Source organism: Sus scrofa, chromosome 1 (genome assembly GCF_000003025.6).
Source record: "Sus scrofa isolate TJ Tabasco breed Duroc chromosome 1, Sscrofa11.1, whole genome shotgun sequence".
Classification (NCBI taxonomy): Eukaryota; Metazoa; Chordata; class Mammalia; order Artiodactyla; family Suidae; genus Sus; species Sus scrofa.
This window is the reverse complement of record NC_010443.5, coordinates 240,012,022-240,030,012: the sequence shown is the minus strand read 5'-3', so window position 1 is coordinate 240,030,012 and position 17,991 is coordinate 240,012,022. Positions and strand designations below refer to the sequence as shown.

Sequence of the window (17,991 nt, the reverse complement as noted above, 5' to 3'; positions counted from 1 at the left end):
TGTCAGGAAGAAGTTGTTTGAGCATTAATAAATCTGGACTTTCTTACTAGTTCACTGTCCAACAGATCTCAACCCTGTCCTGGGACAGAGATGGTGGGGACATCAAGTCTCTGGGTTTAGCTTCCTTTTTTTTTGTCTTTTGTCTTTTTTGGGCCGCACCTGAGGCATATGGAGGTTCCCAGGCTAGGGGTCTAATCGGAGCTGTTGCTGCCAGCCTTCGCCAGAGCTACCGCAACGCCAGATCAGAGCCACATCTTTGACCTACACCACAGCTCACGGCAATGCTGGATCCTTAACCCACTGAGTGAGGCCAGGGATCGAGCCCACAACCTCATGGTTCCTAATCGGATTCGTTTCTACTCCACCACGATGGGAACTCCTGGGTTTAGCTTTTGACTCATGAGATGAGCAGATTGTGTGCTCTCCGACCCATCTTCCAAATGCACTTCAGTCTAGTGGGTGATTCAGAGCAGAGGCCTTTAAATAAAATGGTCCTGGCCCTGAGCAAGTTCCTTAACCTCTCTAAGCCTCGGTTTCTTCCTCTTTAAATGGAAGTACAATCATGTTTACTGAGGAGGCCTGTGTCTGGATTCATAAAGCCCAGTGCCTGGCACCCAGAAGCTGCCCGAGACATGCAGACTTTGATGATTTTGGCTGTTACTGTGGCACTCCCTGCTGTCCTCATTGATTCCTTCCTGCATTACAAGGAATGAGGCACCCTTCTGAGGGGCTCCTGGAAACATGCTTGTGGAGCATAGCAGTAGTGGGCAGAGTCCATGAAAACCTTCATTCCACATTAGGAAAGGGGACCCCAGCCCTACCAATGCTGGAGTTTCACCTTCAAAACAAATATCAAAACCAAAAGGGAAGAATAAGAAAAAGAGACTGGCTCTTGGCCCAGAGGTAAGACCGAAGAGGCTGGCAAAATCTTGGGGCACCCAGTGGGACCCCAGGTACTCAAAAATGCTTGTCAGAGAGCAGCTCTCCAGCTGAGACCTTTTAAGTCTAATTTCTCAGTTGGGAAACTCCCCAGGACTTCCTGGGCCCCTACTTACAAGGGGCCCTCCTGTGTCTCTTCAGTGGGAAGGCACCACCTTCCGGCCTTAGGCTATAAGAGGGCATGGGAACTGGGATCTTGCCCTGACTCAGCCGGCCAGGTGGACACAGCCAATAGCTTTAGCGATTTTTTATGAATTTGCATTTGGGAGTTCCGTTGTGGCTCAGCAGGTTACAAACCCAACTAATATTCCATAAGAATGCGGGTTTAATACCTGGCCTTGCTCAGTGGGTTAAGGATCCAGCATTGCCATGAGCTATGATGTGGGTCGCAGACACAGCTCAGATCCCTTATTGTCGTGCTTGTGGTATAGGCTGGCAGCTGTAGCTCCAATTTGACCATTAGCTTGGGAACCTCCATATGCTGTGGGTGCAGCCAAAAAAAAAAAAAAATCAAGAAGAAGAATTTGTATCTCAAATTCTGTTGGATGCTATGGAGGGCCAAGAGTTACACTAAGCCAAATCCCTGCCCTTGGGCACCTCAGCATCCAGTAGGGAGGAGACGTGAGCACAAGTAACTGCTGGTGTGAAGTGTGGCTCCAGCACAGAGCTGGCTGGCACCTCCCATGCACCATCTCTAATCTTCACAGCTGTTATCCTCTCCTTTTCCTCATAGAGAATCAGAGGTTCTGAGAGGTTCTGCCTGCCCAGGCCTCCTGGGTGCTAAGCCAGGGTTCAGGCTCTGGTCTTTCTGCCTCTAAAGCTTCTGCCCGTTTCACTGCACTATGTTCAAGGGTCTCAGAGAAGGCGAATGACTTGTCCATGGTCACTCAGGTGGAAGAGCCAGGGCTCTGCCTTGGTCTCCTTCCCAAGGTCCAGGACTCTCTTCACATCCAGGCCACCTCCTCCATAGTCTCGAGGGACAGCCTAGTACCAGACGCAAGCACTACATCTACTCCTCAGAAAAATGAATGCACTCCCTGTGATTTGGATACCTCTTAAGCCATTATCCATCCCAGGCCCCTGTAGCGCTGGCCCCACAAGAGACTTGGATTCTAGGAGACATACCAGATGGCAGCTTAGCCTGATGACTCAGGCTTTCAGAGGTGACAGCACTGCACTCAGCCTGAAGGCTGTCTGCTTCAGCAAATGGAAGGCTGTTGTTTGTGGTGATGTTGGCCATCTGTTGGCTGCCGGGAATGATGAGCCCCTCCCAGGCTCTGGCTGGGGCCAGCTTAGCTCACTCAGGATTACTTGGTGAAGGCATGGAACTAAGGAAACTTGGGAGCAAAGTGCAGCCTCTCACTTCCCTGGAACCCCAGCCAGAGACTGCAGCATACAGAGACTTCAGAGTATACGCCCCTGGGGCCTGAGGTCACGGAGGGAGGGTTGAGAGGGCCCCTGGCTGTTTCAGCTTTGGACAGGACACTTGCCACACTTTCTCATTCTTTAGGCGACACTCAGTAGAATAGGGATCATTATCTCCATTTACATATGAGAAAGCTGAGGCTCCCCTATTTTTTTTTTTTTTTTTTTTTTTTTTTACTTTTTAGGCCACACCCATGGCATATGGAGGTTCCCAGGCCAGGGGTCTAATTGGAGCTACAGCCACAGCCATGGGAACTTCCATATGCCGCGGGAGCAACCCTAGAGAAGGCAAAAAGCCAAAAAAAAAAAAAAAAAAAAAAAAAAAAAAGAAATATTAGAAAGTATCAATTGATCAACTCTTCTACTTCTAAAACTTGGTCCTGAGGCATTGCTTATGACTATGGGAGTGGAAACCAACCATCCCTGGAGGTGGGATGAAGGGAACTGGGGTAGTCTGTCCAGGGAATACTCTTGAACCCTTACAAGTGATAATGTTGCTTGATAATGACTGATCCAGAGAGGTGCCATCACATAAGGACAAAAGCAGCTTCCAAATGGGATAGTCAAGGTTTCCTTTTTATTATTTCTGCTTGATGTATATTTGCATTTTGGGACTGGCTTCTTTCACCTAGCATAATGTCCTCAAGGTTCATCTGTGTTATGACATGTGATGGAATTTCCTTCCTTTTTAAGATGGAATAACATTCCCTGTATGCCATGTTTTGTTTATCCATTCACCATCAACAGATGCTTGGTTTGTTTCCACCTCTTGGGTTTTGTGAGTAATGTTGTTATGAACATGAGTTAGTTCCATTTTTTAAAGAAATCGAAAAAAGCATTTCAGTGCAAAGTCCATTACCTACACATCATGGAGCAGTGAAGGATGTTAGGACTAGAGCTGGGAGCCCTCTGTTGTAGCCACAGTTTTTCCCACTGCTGGACCAGGTCCTTTTAGGCCTCGCTCTTCCATTCTTGAGTTTCAACCTCCCCATGTGACAGTGAGGTGACTGGGTTAGGTCATCTCCCAGGGCCGTCCAGCCTCCAGGTTTTCCGAATGGATGATCCAGTCCCACTCCTCATCTCACACTTCCTGCTCTGGCTCTATCCCGCTCCTGGGTTCCTTTCTCCCTTTCTCATTCTACTGCAGGGATCCTGGGGTAGGAGGACAGCCTCCTGGGCTGGTGTCTTGGTCTTAGATTTTGAGAGCCAAGATGTGGGAAGTGGGGAGACAGCTGATGTAATGAAATGGGCTTCAGAGTTGACTCTCCTGAAGTTGGGAGATACCCACCTGGTTGTGAGCCCAGGGCAAGTCTGAACAGTGGCAGGTGTTGGTTATTTCACCAGGCAGTTACCCAAGGTAATCTCCAAATCTCAGCTGACCCAGAAAATGGTCTAGGCTTCTCAGTTATCCTGCAGCCACAGGAATGTTAATCTCTCTCTGCACAGCCCTGGGAAGCTGACTACTTCATTCCAAACATTCCAGTTTGGTTTGCAACCACCCTTCCACCCTACCTTCCTGCCACACCCAAGACCCACTGCTCCGTACCTGTTCTTTCCTTCCTTTGAGCTTTGCTCAAGCTGTTGACTCTGCCCTGTCTGGAAAGCCCTCCCAACCCTCAGTTCTCACTTTCTGTCCCTCACCTCCCACCTGCTGTTTGACCATCTCTGTCCCTCCTCATTCTTTAGGATCAATGTAAACTGCTCTGCCTTTCTACAGACTGTACTTACTGGACTTCCCTCCCTCTCTCCCAGGCAGAAGTTACTGCTCACTTCCCTGGGCCCACAAACACCCTTGCTCCCCCCTTGCAGTACATTGTTCCATGGTTCACTTTTGCTTCCACCAGCCTTTTTGGTCCTTGAAGGTGGGAACTATGACTGGTCCCTTTCTGGGTCCCAGGGCCTGGCATGGGATCTGGAACTGAGCGGGTGCTTGATAAAGGTTGGATACATGGATAGAAGAGAGAGAACAAGAGCAGGGGCAGTCACTAGTACCAAGGTTTCAGAAGACATGTGCTAATTTAGTTTTGTCATTAGCTTCTCAAATAGTCATGGTTTGGGGCAGTTCTCCAAAATGGAATTGTTCTTAGCAATAACCTTATCCAGCCAATCGTTCATTTAATTACTTTGGCATGCATACAGTTAATGCAGATCCAGGAAATCATGTTTTTCCGGATGAGACTGGCACGGAGCCCGGCAGTGTGACCTAAAGGCCCTAATGGCCAGGTCTTAGGTTCACGTGGGCTCCCTGGCATCTGATACTCTGATCCTGCTGAATGAATTCACATCCCTGCTTTGGGCAGAAGAGGTCCCTGAGTGCTGGGGAGGTTGGAAGCTGGAAGGTACAAGGAGCCAAACCTTGAATTTCCACACGAATCAGGTGCCCCTGCCAAGGAATAAATCAAAGTCTGTTGCTTCTGAACTCCCTTGCATTTCTTTGCACCAGCCTTGCAGGTATCATGTGGTGGGCTGAGCAGTGGGCACAGATGGGTTGAATGAGACCAAGTGTGTCGCTTGGTGTAAGAACTGCCAGCGTGTCTCCTCTAATGATGCCTCAGCTCAACTGGTAGTGACTGCCTGAATACCTTGTTCAGAAGGATTTTGAGCCTCAACAAGGCTTAGCAGGAAAGAGTACTGAAAGTAATTAGTGATCTCCCTCAGGAGTGAGAGAGAAGCCATGCCCACATGCGATGCCACTGCCAACCCTGCTTTCTTTACTGACTGAGCACAGGCTGCTCGGCATCTGGATGACTTGGGATTAAATCCCACTCTGCTGGAATTCCTCAGATTGTCCAACTCTGAAACAGACAGTATTGGCCAGGGTACAGACTCAGTTGCTGTAACAAACAAGCCTTAGAGTGCTGTAGCCTAAATCAAATTGAAAGTTTATTCCTCTCTGACAGTGTAGAATCCAGAGATAAGTGCTCAATTCCAGGCTGGTGAGGCAGCTATGCCATCCTCAAAATGCAGCTTCTGCTTGTGAGCCTAACACAGCTACTCTAGTTCTTGCTATTTCCCAGCCAGAAGGAAAGGGAACTGAGGCAGGACCGTGTGTGTAGTAGTTTTGAAGGTATGACCCAAAAGCGCCCCATCAGCACTTCTCGGCAGAATAGTCACTTGGCCACGTCTAGCTGAGCTTGGCTGGGATACATGTAGTCTTTGGCTGGGGCACCATGTGTCCAATTAAAACTCTTTTAAACAGAAAGAGAGAATGTGGATGCTGGAATAAGATGCCCCAGGGGTTGACGCCAGTCACCTCTCGGGGCTCTTAGGAGAACTGATGACAGCGTACGCCTCACCTCTGACACCTACTCAGCCTTCCCCGAGTCACCAGGCACTTCCCTTTTCCCTCCCAGGAGCTGGTGAAGATCCTTCACAAGGCGCTGGAGGCTGCCCAGCAGGAGAAGAGGGTGTCTGGAGCGTACCTAGCAGCTGAGGACAAGGACCGGCTGGAGCTAGTGCGGCACAAAGTGCGGCAGATCGCAGAGCTGGGCAAGCGGGTGGAGGCCCTGGAGCAGGAGCGGGAGAGCCTGTTGCAGATGGCAAGCCTGCGGGAGCAGCAGGTGCAGGAACTGCAGCAGCATGTGCAGCTGCTCATGGACAAGAACCAAGCCAAGCAGCAGGTCATCTGCAAGCTCTCTGAGAAGGTCACCCAGGACTTCATGCATCCCCCTCACCAGTCCCCCACGCCCCCAGAGGAGGCCAGCAGGGATTTCCTGAGCCAGCAGGAGAAGATGGAGCACCTGAAGGTAGGAAGGCCCCTTCCTCCAGGCCCTGGGCTCTTGGGGAGGGCACCACTCTCTACCCTAAGGGTTTTCTAGATAGAGCCGGGTACTTCTTAATACTGGAGTAGTCATATTTGAAATAGATATTGATGGAAATGGTGCTACACACTTCTTCACTTTCTTAACCAGAAGGTCTGATGCAACCTGACCTTTTCACGATATCCTAGGTTGAACATAAAGGTATCTCCAAATTATCAAATTAGAGATGAAAGACCTGAAGATAAGAGTTCAGACTCCTAAGTGCTTGGGGGCTTGGCATGGTCAGCCTCCTGTAGGGTCACACTGATGTTCTCAGGAGCCTCCAAGGTGCCCGGCAGCCCTCCCTAGCAGTGCTGCACACAGGTGACCTGTGACTGGCTATGGCTTGCTCACAATAACAGCAGTCATGGCTCCTCCAACTTACAGACTGTTTGCTGTGGGCAGACACTGTCATTAAGTGCTTTACTTGCATCACTTCATTTAATCCTCGCACCAGCCCTGTGAGACAGCTGCTTATGTGCTCCCCGCTTTACAGATGAGAATACTGGGGCTAAGAAAGGTGAGGTAACTTGCCCAGGGTAGCATGCCTCATCCTCGCCCAGGCTGCGGCTCTCACTCAGGAAAGGCCGCCCCATTCTTTAAGGACCAGCTGCAACACGGGGCAGGAACTTTACTTTAGGGGTGAAACCTGCCGCGCCTCCTCTCTGGAGAGTGGTGACAAGAGCTGCCAGACCACTTGGAGGCCTGAGGCTGGGGATTGGTGCTCATAGTCCCCACTGTCCCTAAAGGCAGCCATATAGCCTGAGTCAGTCCTGCCCCAACCGGTCACTCACAGCCACAGTGTACACCTTGGATTACCATGGAACTCCGTGCTGCTGCATCAAAGAACTACTGCTGCAAGGGTGAGCAGGGGAAAGAAAAAAAGAGAAATCTGGGAGCTTTTGAGAGACCAGTGGGCAGTGGGGCACAGTAGCCATTCCCCCAAATTCTGAAGTCAGGCAGAGTGCCTCTTACCAACTGTATGACCCCAAGCAAGTTATCTCACCTTTGTATAACATGGCCTAACCAGTCCTTCTGTACACAGACTTGTTAGGACAGAAGATGACGTGAGACCCAGATTCCCTTCCCTTACTTTCAGCATGAAAAAAACCACATAACCAGTCTCGAACCTTTTCCCTTATTTAGTCTAAAGTCAGAGATTCTTTGGAGTTCAGAATGATAACAAAACCTTTCAAATGCAGATGCAGTTAGGTTGTTAGAAAGCTATCAGTCTCTCACATAGTAGTGAAAATTGCTTCCTTCGGATTGCTTTCTGCCCCTCCTCGGAGCTGCTAAGTATCTTCTTTCTGCGCCTGTCCTGCTGGAATCTACTGTCTGAAGACCTAGTTGGGGCGGGAGGAAGGGAGGGTAGCAGCGAGAGGGTGGGGTGAGCTGAGAGAGAGAGACTGGCTGGCTGCCTCCAGACTGCCTCAGAAAGCTGATCGGAAGCATGGGTGCACCTAGGAGACTGAGCATGCCCCTGAGTTTGCATGTTCAGGAATTTATCAATGAGCCAGATAGGAAGAGACTGAGTACAATTCGCATTAATATGCTTACATTTACAGCTGCTCCTCAGAGGTTGTTAGAAAGCTATCTGTCCTTCAGCTGACACCTCGGAGGTATTTTGTGCTAGTAAGAGCTGCATGTACTAGAGTCCCTTATTTTTTTAGCCTTTAGGTGTCTAATGTGTAAAAAAAAAAAATAGAAGACCCATCAAAACTCCACTGTCTTTAAGTTTTAGGACAGAGCATGTTCCCATTTCCTATTTGGTCTTGTGGCTAAGGGCACCCAACTTTAAGGAAACGTCCCCTTATTATTGAAACTGTCAGTGTGAGAGAAGAATCACTGACCTCTGGAACATCAGAGATCTAGTCTGCCCCCTCCTTCTCTGCCAGGGTCAGCTGAGCCCAAGAGAAGGGAAAGGACCCGTCCAGGGTCACACAGCACAAGCAGCAGGGTTGCAGCTAGACCCTGGGTCTCTGCACGTCCAATACACTGCTTTTCCCACCAGAACAAAGGCTAGTCCACACAGCATTTCCCAATGAGGATTCCAGAGTCCCTGGTCCCTGTGAAGGCAGGCGGGAGACTCTCTTCTTCCTTGTCCCCTTTCTCCAGTTGTGTTTTCCTCTTTGGCTTTACTGGTGACAGTGATACGGCTTTTCTCTTCTCTGAGGTCTCTCTTTTTCCTCCCTACAGTTCTGAGCCAAGAAGAACACTCAAGGTAGGGCAATGAGCCGAATGTTCCTGGCTGCCACCTCCACCCAGGGTCATGGCTGCCCCAAGGGGCATTCATACTGGCCCTCCCTGTCTGGCTGCAAGCAGGCTGCCCTGTGCAACAGGCCCAAAGCCTTGGAGAGCCCCTGGCCATGAATTGGAGCTTCTGGGCTGGGAGGGATCTTGGCCAGAATGAAGAGGGTCAGGATGGCCTGTGAGCTGTGCGCAAGTGATGCATCCCTGATAATGAAGTGCCACAGGCTAGGTGTGCCGTTCTTAATTTCCAGATAAACCAAGGCCTATCCAAAGTCATACCTGCGGTTCTCTCTCATACTCACCTACAGCACAGTACATTTTCTTAAATGAAGGAGAAAGGAGCTGAGTTTCTGCTGGTAAATGCCCCGGAATTACTAGGTATCACTGTGAGCATGTATCACCTGTTGCTCCTGCAGTGTCCACCCAAGCAGGGTAAAGATCGAGAGCCATGAGTACAGCTGCTCTTTCTGAGGCTCAGCCTCCTGCTTGACCCCCCCAGTGTGTGGCCAGCTTCTCCATGCATACCCACTGGATTAGCTTGCAGGAGGAAAACTTTAAGCTCAGAGATAAGCATCATAGCTTTATTTATAGTAGAAACAAACCAAAATTACCCAGGGCTCAAATGAAAAAAACAACAGGAGAAAGAGTATATCTAAATTATAGTAAACTCACCTAGCAGAATAGTCATCAGACATTAAAAATGATAATGGGGAAGCTTCTGTAGCAACATAGAAAAGAATCTACAAAGTGACACTAAGTGAAAAAATGTTCACTCAAAATTGTTCAATATATTGGGAGTTCCTGTCCTGGCTCAGTGGTTAACGAGTCCGACTAGGAACCATGAGGTTGCAGGTTTGATCCCTGGCCTCGCTCAGTGGGTTAAGGATCCGGTGTTGCCATGAGCTGTGGTGTGGGTTGCAGACGTGGCTCGGATCCCATGTTGCTGTGGCTCTGGTGTAGGCCAGTGGCTACAGTTCCAATTAGACCCCTAGCCTGGGAACCTCCATATGCCGCTAGTGTGGCCTTAGAAAAGACCAAAAAAAAAAAAAAAAAATTGTTCAGTATTATCACCAATATATGATAAAATGTTTATTCAAAAAAGAAATACTTGAATGTTTGTTGTGTTTTGGTCCTTGTGCTTAATGTGCACTTTACCTTACTTAGTCTCCAGCTGCCAAGTGGGATAGGTGGTACTTGCCGCTTTTACAGATGAGGAAACAGAGGGTCAGAGTAGTTCAGTGAGGCCTCCCAGCCAGAAAGTCAGAGCCAGGACTTGAACTGCAAGCTTAGTGCTCTCTCCACCATATCATGCTGGAATGAGGATTAGAGAAGAGAGCTATTAGCAATATTTTTTTTCTCTCAAACTTCCCTTCTCTTGCCATTATTGGAAATTTCAAAAGGAAGGAAGTTTTGGTAGCTTGCTCAAGGACCAGGGAGATGTTATGGTGCAGCTCATTAAATGCTTTGCTGTCTTCTCCAGGATGACATGGAAGCATACCGGACCCAGAATCGCTTTCTCAACTCTGAGATCCACCAAGTCACAAAGATCTGGAGAAAGGCGGCTGAAAAGGAGAAGGCCCTCCTGATGAAGGTGAGGGACGGGAGCCCTGTTCTGGCCATCTCTGTTCCCAGCTGCCCTTCCAGTCCTCGAACCATCTCACCACTGTCTCACTCTCTCATTACCTGACTGCTCTCCCTCTAGACCTTGCCCTTCATGAGCTGTCTTCCAAATGTCAAGGGTCTGTGCTCTGCCTACTGCTGCTTCTGATCACAGAGGAGCAAAGGAAGAGGCAAGCAGCCAATACTGTTGCACCTCTCCACTTTCCTGCATGCCCCAGGCCCCCTAAAGTAACTGCTAGGGAATTTAAAAGGCCAGCACCCTTTACCTCCTTTTATATTTCTCTTTTTCCCCTTTGGGAACCAGGTATTAAAGACTCTACATTCCAAAACAACTGCAAATTTGGGAAAAATTAGAAAGTAACCATGCATGCCCAGGGTAAGATTCGGAAAAGACCTAAGATGAACTTAAGTTTATACCTCAAGACTGGTCCTTGGCACAGAGGCAGCCCACAACAACAACAAAAAAAAAAAAAACAAAAAAAAAAACAAAAAAAAACCACCACCACCACCAACAAAAAAACCCAGCAAACCCTAAGGAAGAGGGAGAATCCAATTTCCAGAGTTACCACTGTCAACTTTAATAATATTATAGCTAGTTGTTTACCAGCAAAAGCAAGCTTATTCGGGGCTAACCAGAGGAATTACTATTCAGGATACATGAACTATGGTGAACCACAGGTAAATTCAGGGAACAAGGAAAGGGAACTTGCTTTTTTGTTTTGTTTTGTTTGTTTTTTGTCTTTTTGCCATTTCTTGGGCCGCTCTCATGGCATATGGAGGTTCCCAGGCTAGGGGTCAAATCAGAGCTGTATCCACCGGCCTATGCCACAGCCACAGCAATGCCAGATCCAAGCCACGTCTGTGACCTACACCACAGCTCACGGCAACGCCAGATCCTTAACCCACTGAGCAAGGCCAGGGATCAAACCCGAAACCTCATGGTTCCTAGTCGGATTCGTTAACCACTGCGCCACGACGGGAACTCCGGAACTTCCTTTTTATAGGGAAAAGGGAGGGGTTGGGAGGAGTCATGCTACCCAAAAATCCATTAGAGGAAACTAGGAGTCCCACGTATAGAGGCTTCTCACTGGTTGGATTGCTACCGTTCCTGACTGGCTGGCTGTCCTGGGATGGAGAGTGTTCTACCTGCTGGAGAGTAAAGTAGAGGCACCTACTGTCAGAGATGCACATGTACATCTCTTCCTCCGGAGCAATCGATGATGCCTGTGGCAGGGCCTGAGAGCTCCCCATTCCGGCCTGTCTCTACTCCTTTTTCAGCTGAGCTTTCTTAACTAATTCCACCACCCTATTAGGTTCAGATGTTCAGTTTGCAACAAAATATCACAAGGTAAACCAAGAAAAAGGAAGATATAGGGGTAGGCAGATGGAGAATATGTACTGTGTTCCAGGAGGTGGGAGAGAGGAGGTGTGTTGGAGGAAAAGAGAAAGCCCACATAGTGGCAGCAGGAGGCACAAGGACAGTGTCCAGAGCTCTATGTCTGTCCCCTGGGCAGTGCTCAGATGTACCACCTAAGGGCAGCATGCTCTAAGCCAAGTGCCTGGAAGGCCTTTACATGCATTGGCTCATCTGAGTAGTACACAAGAATTCTGAGGCAGACTCTGTATCATCCCCATTGTTCAGATAAAGTTATGGCACAGAGAGCTTAAGTAACTTGCCATAGGTCACATAGCCTGCAGTGGCTGAAACAGGATGGACTGTAGGCCATGCAAGAGCCTGTGCTGCCCCTGACTATCTCTCCTTTCTTCTCAGAACCCAGCCCTGCCCCCTTTTGCCTGGAGCCCTTTCTGCCTTGCTCTAAACCCTTGGGTTCAGGGCCCATCTCCTTGCCCTTACTTGAATGGCTGGGGTGGGGGATGGAAGATGAGAGCTGGAAGAAGGGGTGGACTGCCTAAAGCCAGTCAGACCTCAAGCCCAACCAGTGGCATAACCAGCCCCAACCCTCCCTCCCACAGTGTGCCTACCTCCAAGCCAAGAACTGCCAGGTGGAAAGCAAGTACCTGGCAGGGCTACGGAGGTTGCAGGAGGCCATGGGGGTCAAGGCTGGTGAGTGCTCGGAGCTGCTGAGGCAGCTTATCCAGGAGGCGCTGCAATGGGAAGCCAGCGAGGCCTCAGCTGAGAGCGTCATGCTGAGCCCCATCAGGTAAGCCCAGAACAGGGCTGGGTCTGCGTGCCCTGGGGGCCACCAGCTGCCCTGTGTGCTAGCACTCTGTGCCCTCTGTGCAGGCTCAGAGGAGCCAGCCACCTTGCCCAAGGCCACACAGCACATTAGTGCATCTGACACGGGCCTGCCTCCAGACTTCTGTATTTTTCACTTCCCCAGGCTGCCTCCCAGAGGTGTCTGTCAGAGGAGAGGAGGGGAGATAAGCTAGTTGCCTCCTCTGAGCCAAGTCCTTGCTGAGGACAGTTATCTGGGCAGTTAAATATAATGGAAGGGACTGTGGCTGGGGTCAAAGGCCCCTAGAGGCTGGATGATCCAGTGGCTGGAACCCAAGCTTTGGAGCCAGACCAGGCTTTCTCATTGTGTGACCTTGGACAAGTCACTTTACTTTTCCGAGCCTCATATTCAGCCTCCATATAATGTGGGCCAAGTCCCCTGCTTTGCAGGATCATGAGGATTCAGTGAGATAGCACAAGCAGAGCACATAATAGGGGCAAATAAATGTTGGCTCAGTAAAAGGCCAGCTGGAATAGGTCCCCAGCTCTCTTCTGCTTATTGTTGGGGCTCTCTGTTCCCCATCCATCCTTGGGCTTACTGGCTGTGGACATGGCATTCTGTAATGGCAGTACAGGACTCCTTGGGCCTAAGGCAGTACAGGACTCTCTTATTGAGAGTCCTTTATATTGGCACAGAATGAATGAATAAGTAACTTTTCAGCACATGCCATGTACCAGACACCATCTAGCCCCTAGCAGTTCACATCAGAGGATCTCACTGGGTCTTCATGAGGCAGAACAGGAGTTCCTGCACCCATTGCACAGAGCAAACTGAGGTTCGGAACCCTGAAGTGACCCTGCCTTGATTTGCATGGCCAACCTGCAGTGAAGCCCAGGCGGGATCCCTACCCAGGGCCCACTTTATCCCTGCCACCCTTTATCTGGGGAAAGGCCTTGCAAGGTGTCACTGATGTGGGATTTTGCTGGCAGTGAGTATGACGAGTATGGCTTCCTGACGGTGCCCAACTACGAGGTGGAAGACCTGAAGCTGTTGGCCAAGATTCAGGCATTGGAGGTGCATTCCCACCACCTGCTGGCCCACGAGGCTGTGGAGCAGCCACTGCGGGAGCGCTGGGCTGCCCTGGGCAAGCTGGCACCCTCAGCAGAGCTCAAGCAGCTGCTGCGGGCAGGCGTGCCCCGCGAGCACCGGCCACGTGTCTGGAGGTGGCTGGTCCACCTCCGCGTCCAGCACCTACAGGCCCCGGCCGCTACCAGGAGTTGCTAACCCGGGCCAGGCCTGCAAGCACCCCGCTGCCCGCCAGATTGAGCTGGATCTGAACCGGACCTTCCCCAACAACAAGCATTTCACCTGTCCCACCTCCAGCTTCCCTGACAAGCTCCGCCGGGTGCTGCTGGCCTTCTCCTGCAGAACCCTACCATCGGCTACTGTCAGGGCCTAAACAGGTGAGCCATAGCCCCACTGAGGGCCCAGCCTCTACCTTCCAAGAGAACTCTCTCTTTGGAGCTTTGCAACGACCTGGAGAGGGCAATTCAGGAGGCTTGGTCCCCACTGTACAGATGGGGACAAGCAGGTGAAAGGACATGTTCAAGACAGAGTTGGGGAGTTACTGCTGTGGCACAGTAGGTTAAGGATCCAACTGCAGCGGCTCAAGTTGCTGCACAGGTGCAGTTCAATCCCTGGCCCTGCACAATGGGTTAAAGAATCCGGTGTTGCCACAGCTGCAGTGTAGACTGCAGCTGTAGCTGAGATTCAATCCCTGGCCCAAGAACTTCCATAAGCTGCGGTGCAGCCATTTAAAAAAAAAAAAAAAAATTGGACCAGAGCCTTGGTTCCCTGTCCCATGCCCTATCCTTATTTGTCCTCAGGGTGGTGCCACTCCCATAGAGAGCACATGAGCGGGGCCCCTGGGGCTGTGTAGCACACAGCCAGCTCACAAATTACATGACTGCCTGAGTCAGATATCATTGCTTTAAACAAAATCCACTCAGAGGAGAAAAAAAATTTTAAATGTTACAGAGGATGCTCCCAAAAGCCAAGAAAAGGAAAGAGAACCAGGGACCAGATGGTCATTGGAAGCCAAGGCAACTGCTCACTCTAGCAGGGCTGCAACACAGCACAACCCAAGGCGGTGCCATGGTGCCGCATCCCAAGGAGACTCAGTCCCCTGAGATTGTGCAACCCTCTGTGGGCTGCATGGTTTCTTGTCTCTCTCATAGTACTTGGCTGCTATCTTCTCTCTCAGCAGACCAGCCTCTCTGTCTGCCATTCCTTGGACATTCAGGGTCCATCAGGGCTGTCAGAATAGAGACCTCAGCCTCTAAATCGAGGCTTTCAGCAACCCACTTGTCGATACCCTCATGTCCCAGGCCAAAGGAAGGAAGCTAGCCCAGCCTGGATTAATTTCTACTTCTGGTCCAACAGCAGGAGACAAGAGATCAGGGATAGGAAAGGGTGGGGTGACTTGGTAGGGCTGCCCCTGCCAGTACTATGGGGGACTCTCGTGGCTGCCCTGAGTTATCTTGATCTTGATAGAGTAATAATCTCAAATATTCCCAAAGCAAGTTTTGGCTCAACTTTAAATTTAAATACATATATATTCCAGCAAAATTTACTTAAGCCATTCTGCTCTTTTTTTCAGAATAGGCAGTGTGTGACATTTATTTAACACAGAATAAATATTCAGAGTGTCCCTATTCAAATTTGAATGGTTCCCATGGTAGATATTTTTGATTTTTTTTTCCCAGCTTCAGTTGGATGAAATTGAGTATATACAAGTGCAATCACTGAGAATTCAGAGTTAAGCCCAACAGTAATGCCTCTCAGTCTAAGCATCCTTGGAAAACATGTTCAGATTTTATGCTACTCTAAACGTTTGCTATGGGGCTGTCCATAGACATTCATTCATTCAGCAGCTAAGCAGAAGCCTATGCATTTCTCATCTGTTTGAACATGTTAAAATCCAGAAGGGACAAAACTTGTTAATCCTCTTTAAAATGAGATTTGAAGGGAGCTGGAAGCTATGAGGTTAGTATAAATAATTGTTATGTTTCATGCAAAGGTCAGGAGGAACTAAGACTTGATGAGGGCCTCCTGGAAACCAGGGACTTTACATATCTGACGTCATCTAATCCTCAGAAAAATTCTGTGAGGTGGCATTGGTGTCCATATTGCCCAGATGAGACAAGAGAGGGTCCTAAGAAACTAAGAAGCCTACCTAGGCCTCATGATGCATGGGGGCACCATGCATGGTCCAGCTGCTAACCCTGGTCTCCAGCACCAAGACCTGGTCCTTCCTACCATCTGCCCTCACTCAAAATTGGAACTGTGGCAGAGTGTGCTGGAGACACTCAGAAACCTTTTTTCCTAATCAGATATAATCTTTATTTTCTTCTTCTTTTAGGCCGCACCTGTGGCATACGAAGTTCCCAGCCTAGGGTTTGAATCAGAGCTGCAGCTGCTAGCCTACGCCACAACTACAGCAACGTGGATCCATGCCATGTCTGTGACTTACATCAGAGCTCACTGCAATGCTGGGTCCTTAACCTACTGAGGGAGACCAAGGATCAAACCCACATCTTCATAGACACTAATCAGATTTGTAACCCACTGAGCTACAATGGGAACTCCCTGACGTAACATTTTTTGAGAGCAGGAATGGGGTTAGCCTCATATAGGCTTTGGAATCTAATCTGTGCTAAAGGAATGTGAGAAAATCCTATAATAGCAGGGGGTCTTGAGGTAAGCCACATAGAAGGAAAGAAACTTCTCCCTCTGCGGCCAGAGGCAATACAAAGGATGCTGAAGGATATGTAGGAACAGCTGAGACCAAGACCAGCAGTATTTCTTTACTTCTTCCTTTGAGTGATATTTTTACCAGTAATTGGTATTTAAGCAGATATTCATACTATTGCTTTAAATAGAGAGTTATTTGTAATAGAGCCTGTTTGAATGTAGAGTGCATTGTATTCTTTCCAAGACCTTAAACCCAGCCGGCTGGCGACTTTTGCCTGTCTGGGTGCTGCCATCTAGTGGCACCATTAGAACTGCAGTGTGGTGTCTCAGGACAGAACTGGCTTTTTATCCAATAAACCCAGATTTAGAGGGAGATAGACAGCATAGTATGGATTTAATGCTAATTTAGGGGAAAATTTTAAAGTCCATTTCTCTCTAAAATGTAAGTGGAGTGATTTAAAGTGGTTTTTTTTCCCTCATATCACCCTCCTTTGCAGACCTCCTTGGGCCTGAAAGTCTTCAGTTGGAGTCTATCTATAGCCTTGAGCAGTTGATAGGACCCTAGTGAGTGCCAGCAGCCTCTCATCACTGACCTTTTATCCCCCCGGGATTTTACGTGTACAACTCTCATAAGTTCACAGAGCTGCGTAGCCATCACCACAACCCAGTATTAGAGCATTTCCATCACCCCTGAAAGACACCTTGTGCCCATTTGTAGTCACTCTCCATTCCCACCCCAGCCCTGGACAACTACAAATCTACTTTCTGTTCTCTGAGTGTGCTTGTTATGGACAGTTCATACACCAACCATACAGTATGTGGTCTTTGGCCTCAAGCTTCTTCCACATAGCATGTTCTAGAGATTCATCCATGGCGTAGTGGGTGTTTTGTTTTTCACTGAGAAGCATGCCATTGCATGGATGTGCCATACTTTGATTATCCATTAACCAGTTAGCAGGCACTTAGGTTGTTTCTACCTTTTGGGTATTATGAATAATTCCATGGACATTCCTGGGCAAGTCTTTGTGTGGATGTATACTTTCCTTTCTCTTGAATGCATTATTTTTAACAGAAGCTCAATTTCTATAGTCTAAATGCACCAAAAAGTATTTAAATCTTTTTTTTTCTTGGTTATGAGAAGTCCACCACAGATCTTCTTGTTTGTGCTATTATTCTGTAGTATTAAAAGATGCCCCCAAAGTGAAAAAGTCACAAGAAATACACATCTAACATTTTCATTCGCCCTAACAAATTTCCAAACACCAACAGATAAAGCTCATAGAGAAGAAGGGAGACCTGCCGAGGAGTCAGGAGGGAAGGGGTGGCTGGCACATGTCAAGAGTGGGCAGCGGTGGGGGAGCAAGGGTGAGGCAGCTTCCCAGATCTGTCCTTCAGAAGATAAGCCCCAAGACAGAGGCACAGACCAGCAAATTTTCTTGTAAATGAGAACCTTGGGCATCCTTAGGGGCCAGTCTTTGGGAGGCTAAGGACAATATGATTTGGAAACAAGGTTCATGGAATTTAAAACAAGGTCCTTTGGCCTCCTCCATCAGGAGGAGGGGTCCTGACTACCCCACCGAGCATATTGAGAGCATTCCTGGATTCAGAGCTCATGTCATACCCTTGCCCCCAGTGGCATTACTGGATTTTCAAAAACAATGGTGTCCATTCCCAAATGCCCTGGACCTTGCTTAGGGTATCCCATGGTTGGAATCTTAGCAGGACTACACTTCCCTTCTGACACAGAAGTTTTATCCTACTGGTTCAGGATTCAGTCCAAAAAGTAAAAATAGTAAAAATCACTGAACATTACCAACAGACTCACACATCAAATCTCTGACCTTTTAATGCAAGCAGAAATCTAAGCTAATGCTGATATCCAGCTCCTAGTAGAATGAGGTGGGATAGAGAGCAGAGGCTGGACTTTGGGAATCTTTGGGTTCTGTTTCTACTCTGCCACTAACTATGTGACCTTGAACAAGTCACTTTCGCTCTGGGCCTTATCACTGCAATAAGCCGGGATGACC

General features: G+C 48.8%; 1 protein-coding gene across 1 annotated transcript in view; it reads left to right on the top strand.

The window, feature by feature from the left end:
- The window catches only part of TBC1D2 (TBC1 domain family member 2), a 48,330-nt gene that overhangs the window by 19,915 nt on the left and 10,424 nt on the right, over positions 1-17,991 (top strand). Inside the window, 7 exon segments of the mRNA XM_021066519.1 lie at positions 5,718-6,110; positions 9,895-10,005; positions 12,009-12,196; positions 13,201-13,466; positions 13,469-13,495; positions 13,498-13,632; positions 13,635-13,674. Of these exon segments, the coding sequence (XP_020922178.1) occupies positions 5,718-6,110; positions 9,895-10,005; positions 12,009-12,196; positions 13,201-13,466; positions 13,469-13,495; positions 13,498-13,632; positions 13,635-13,674 (1,160 nt within the window).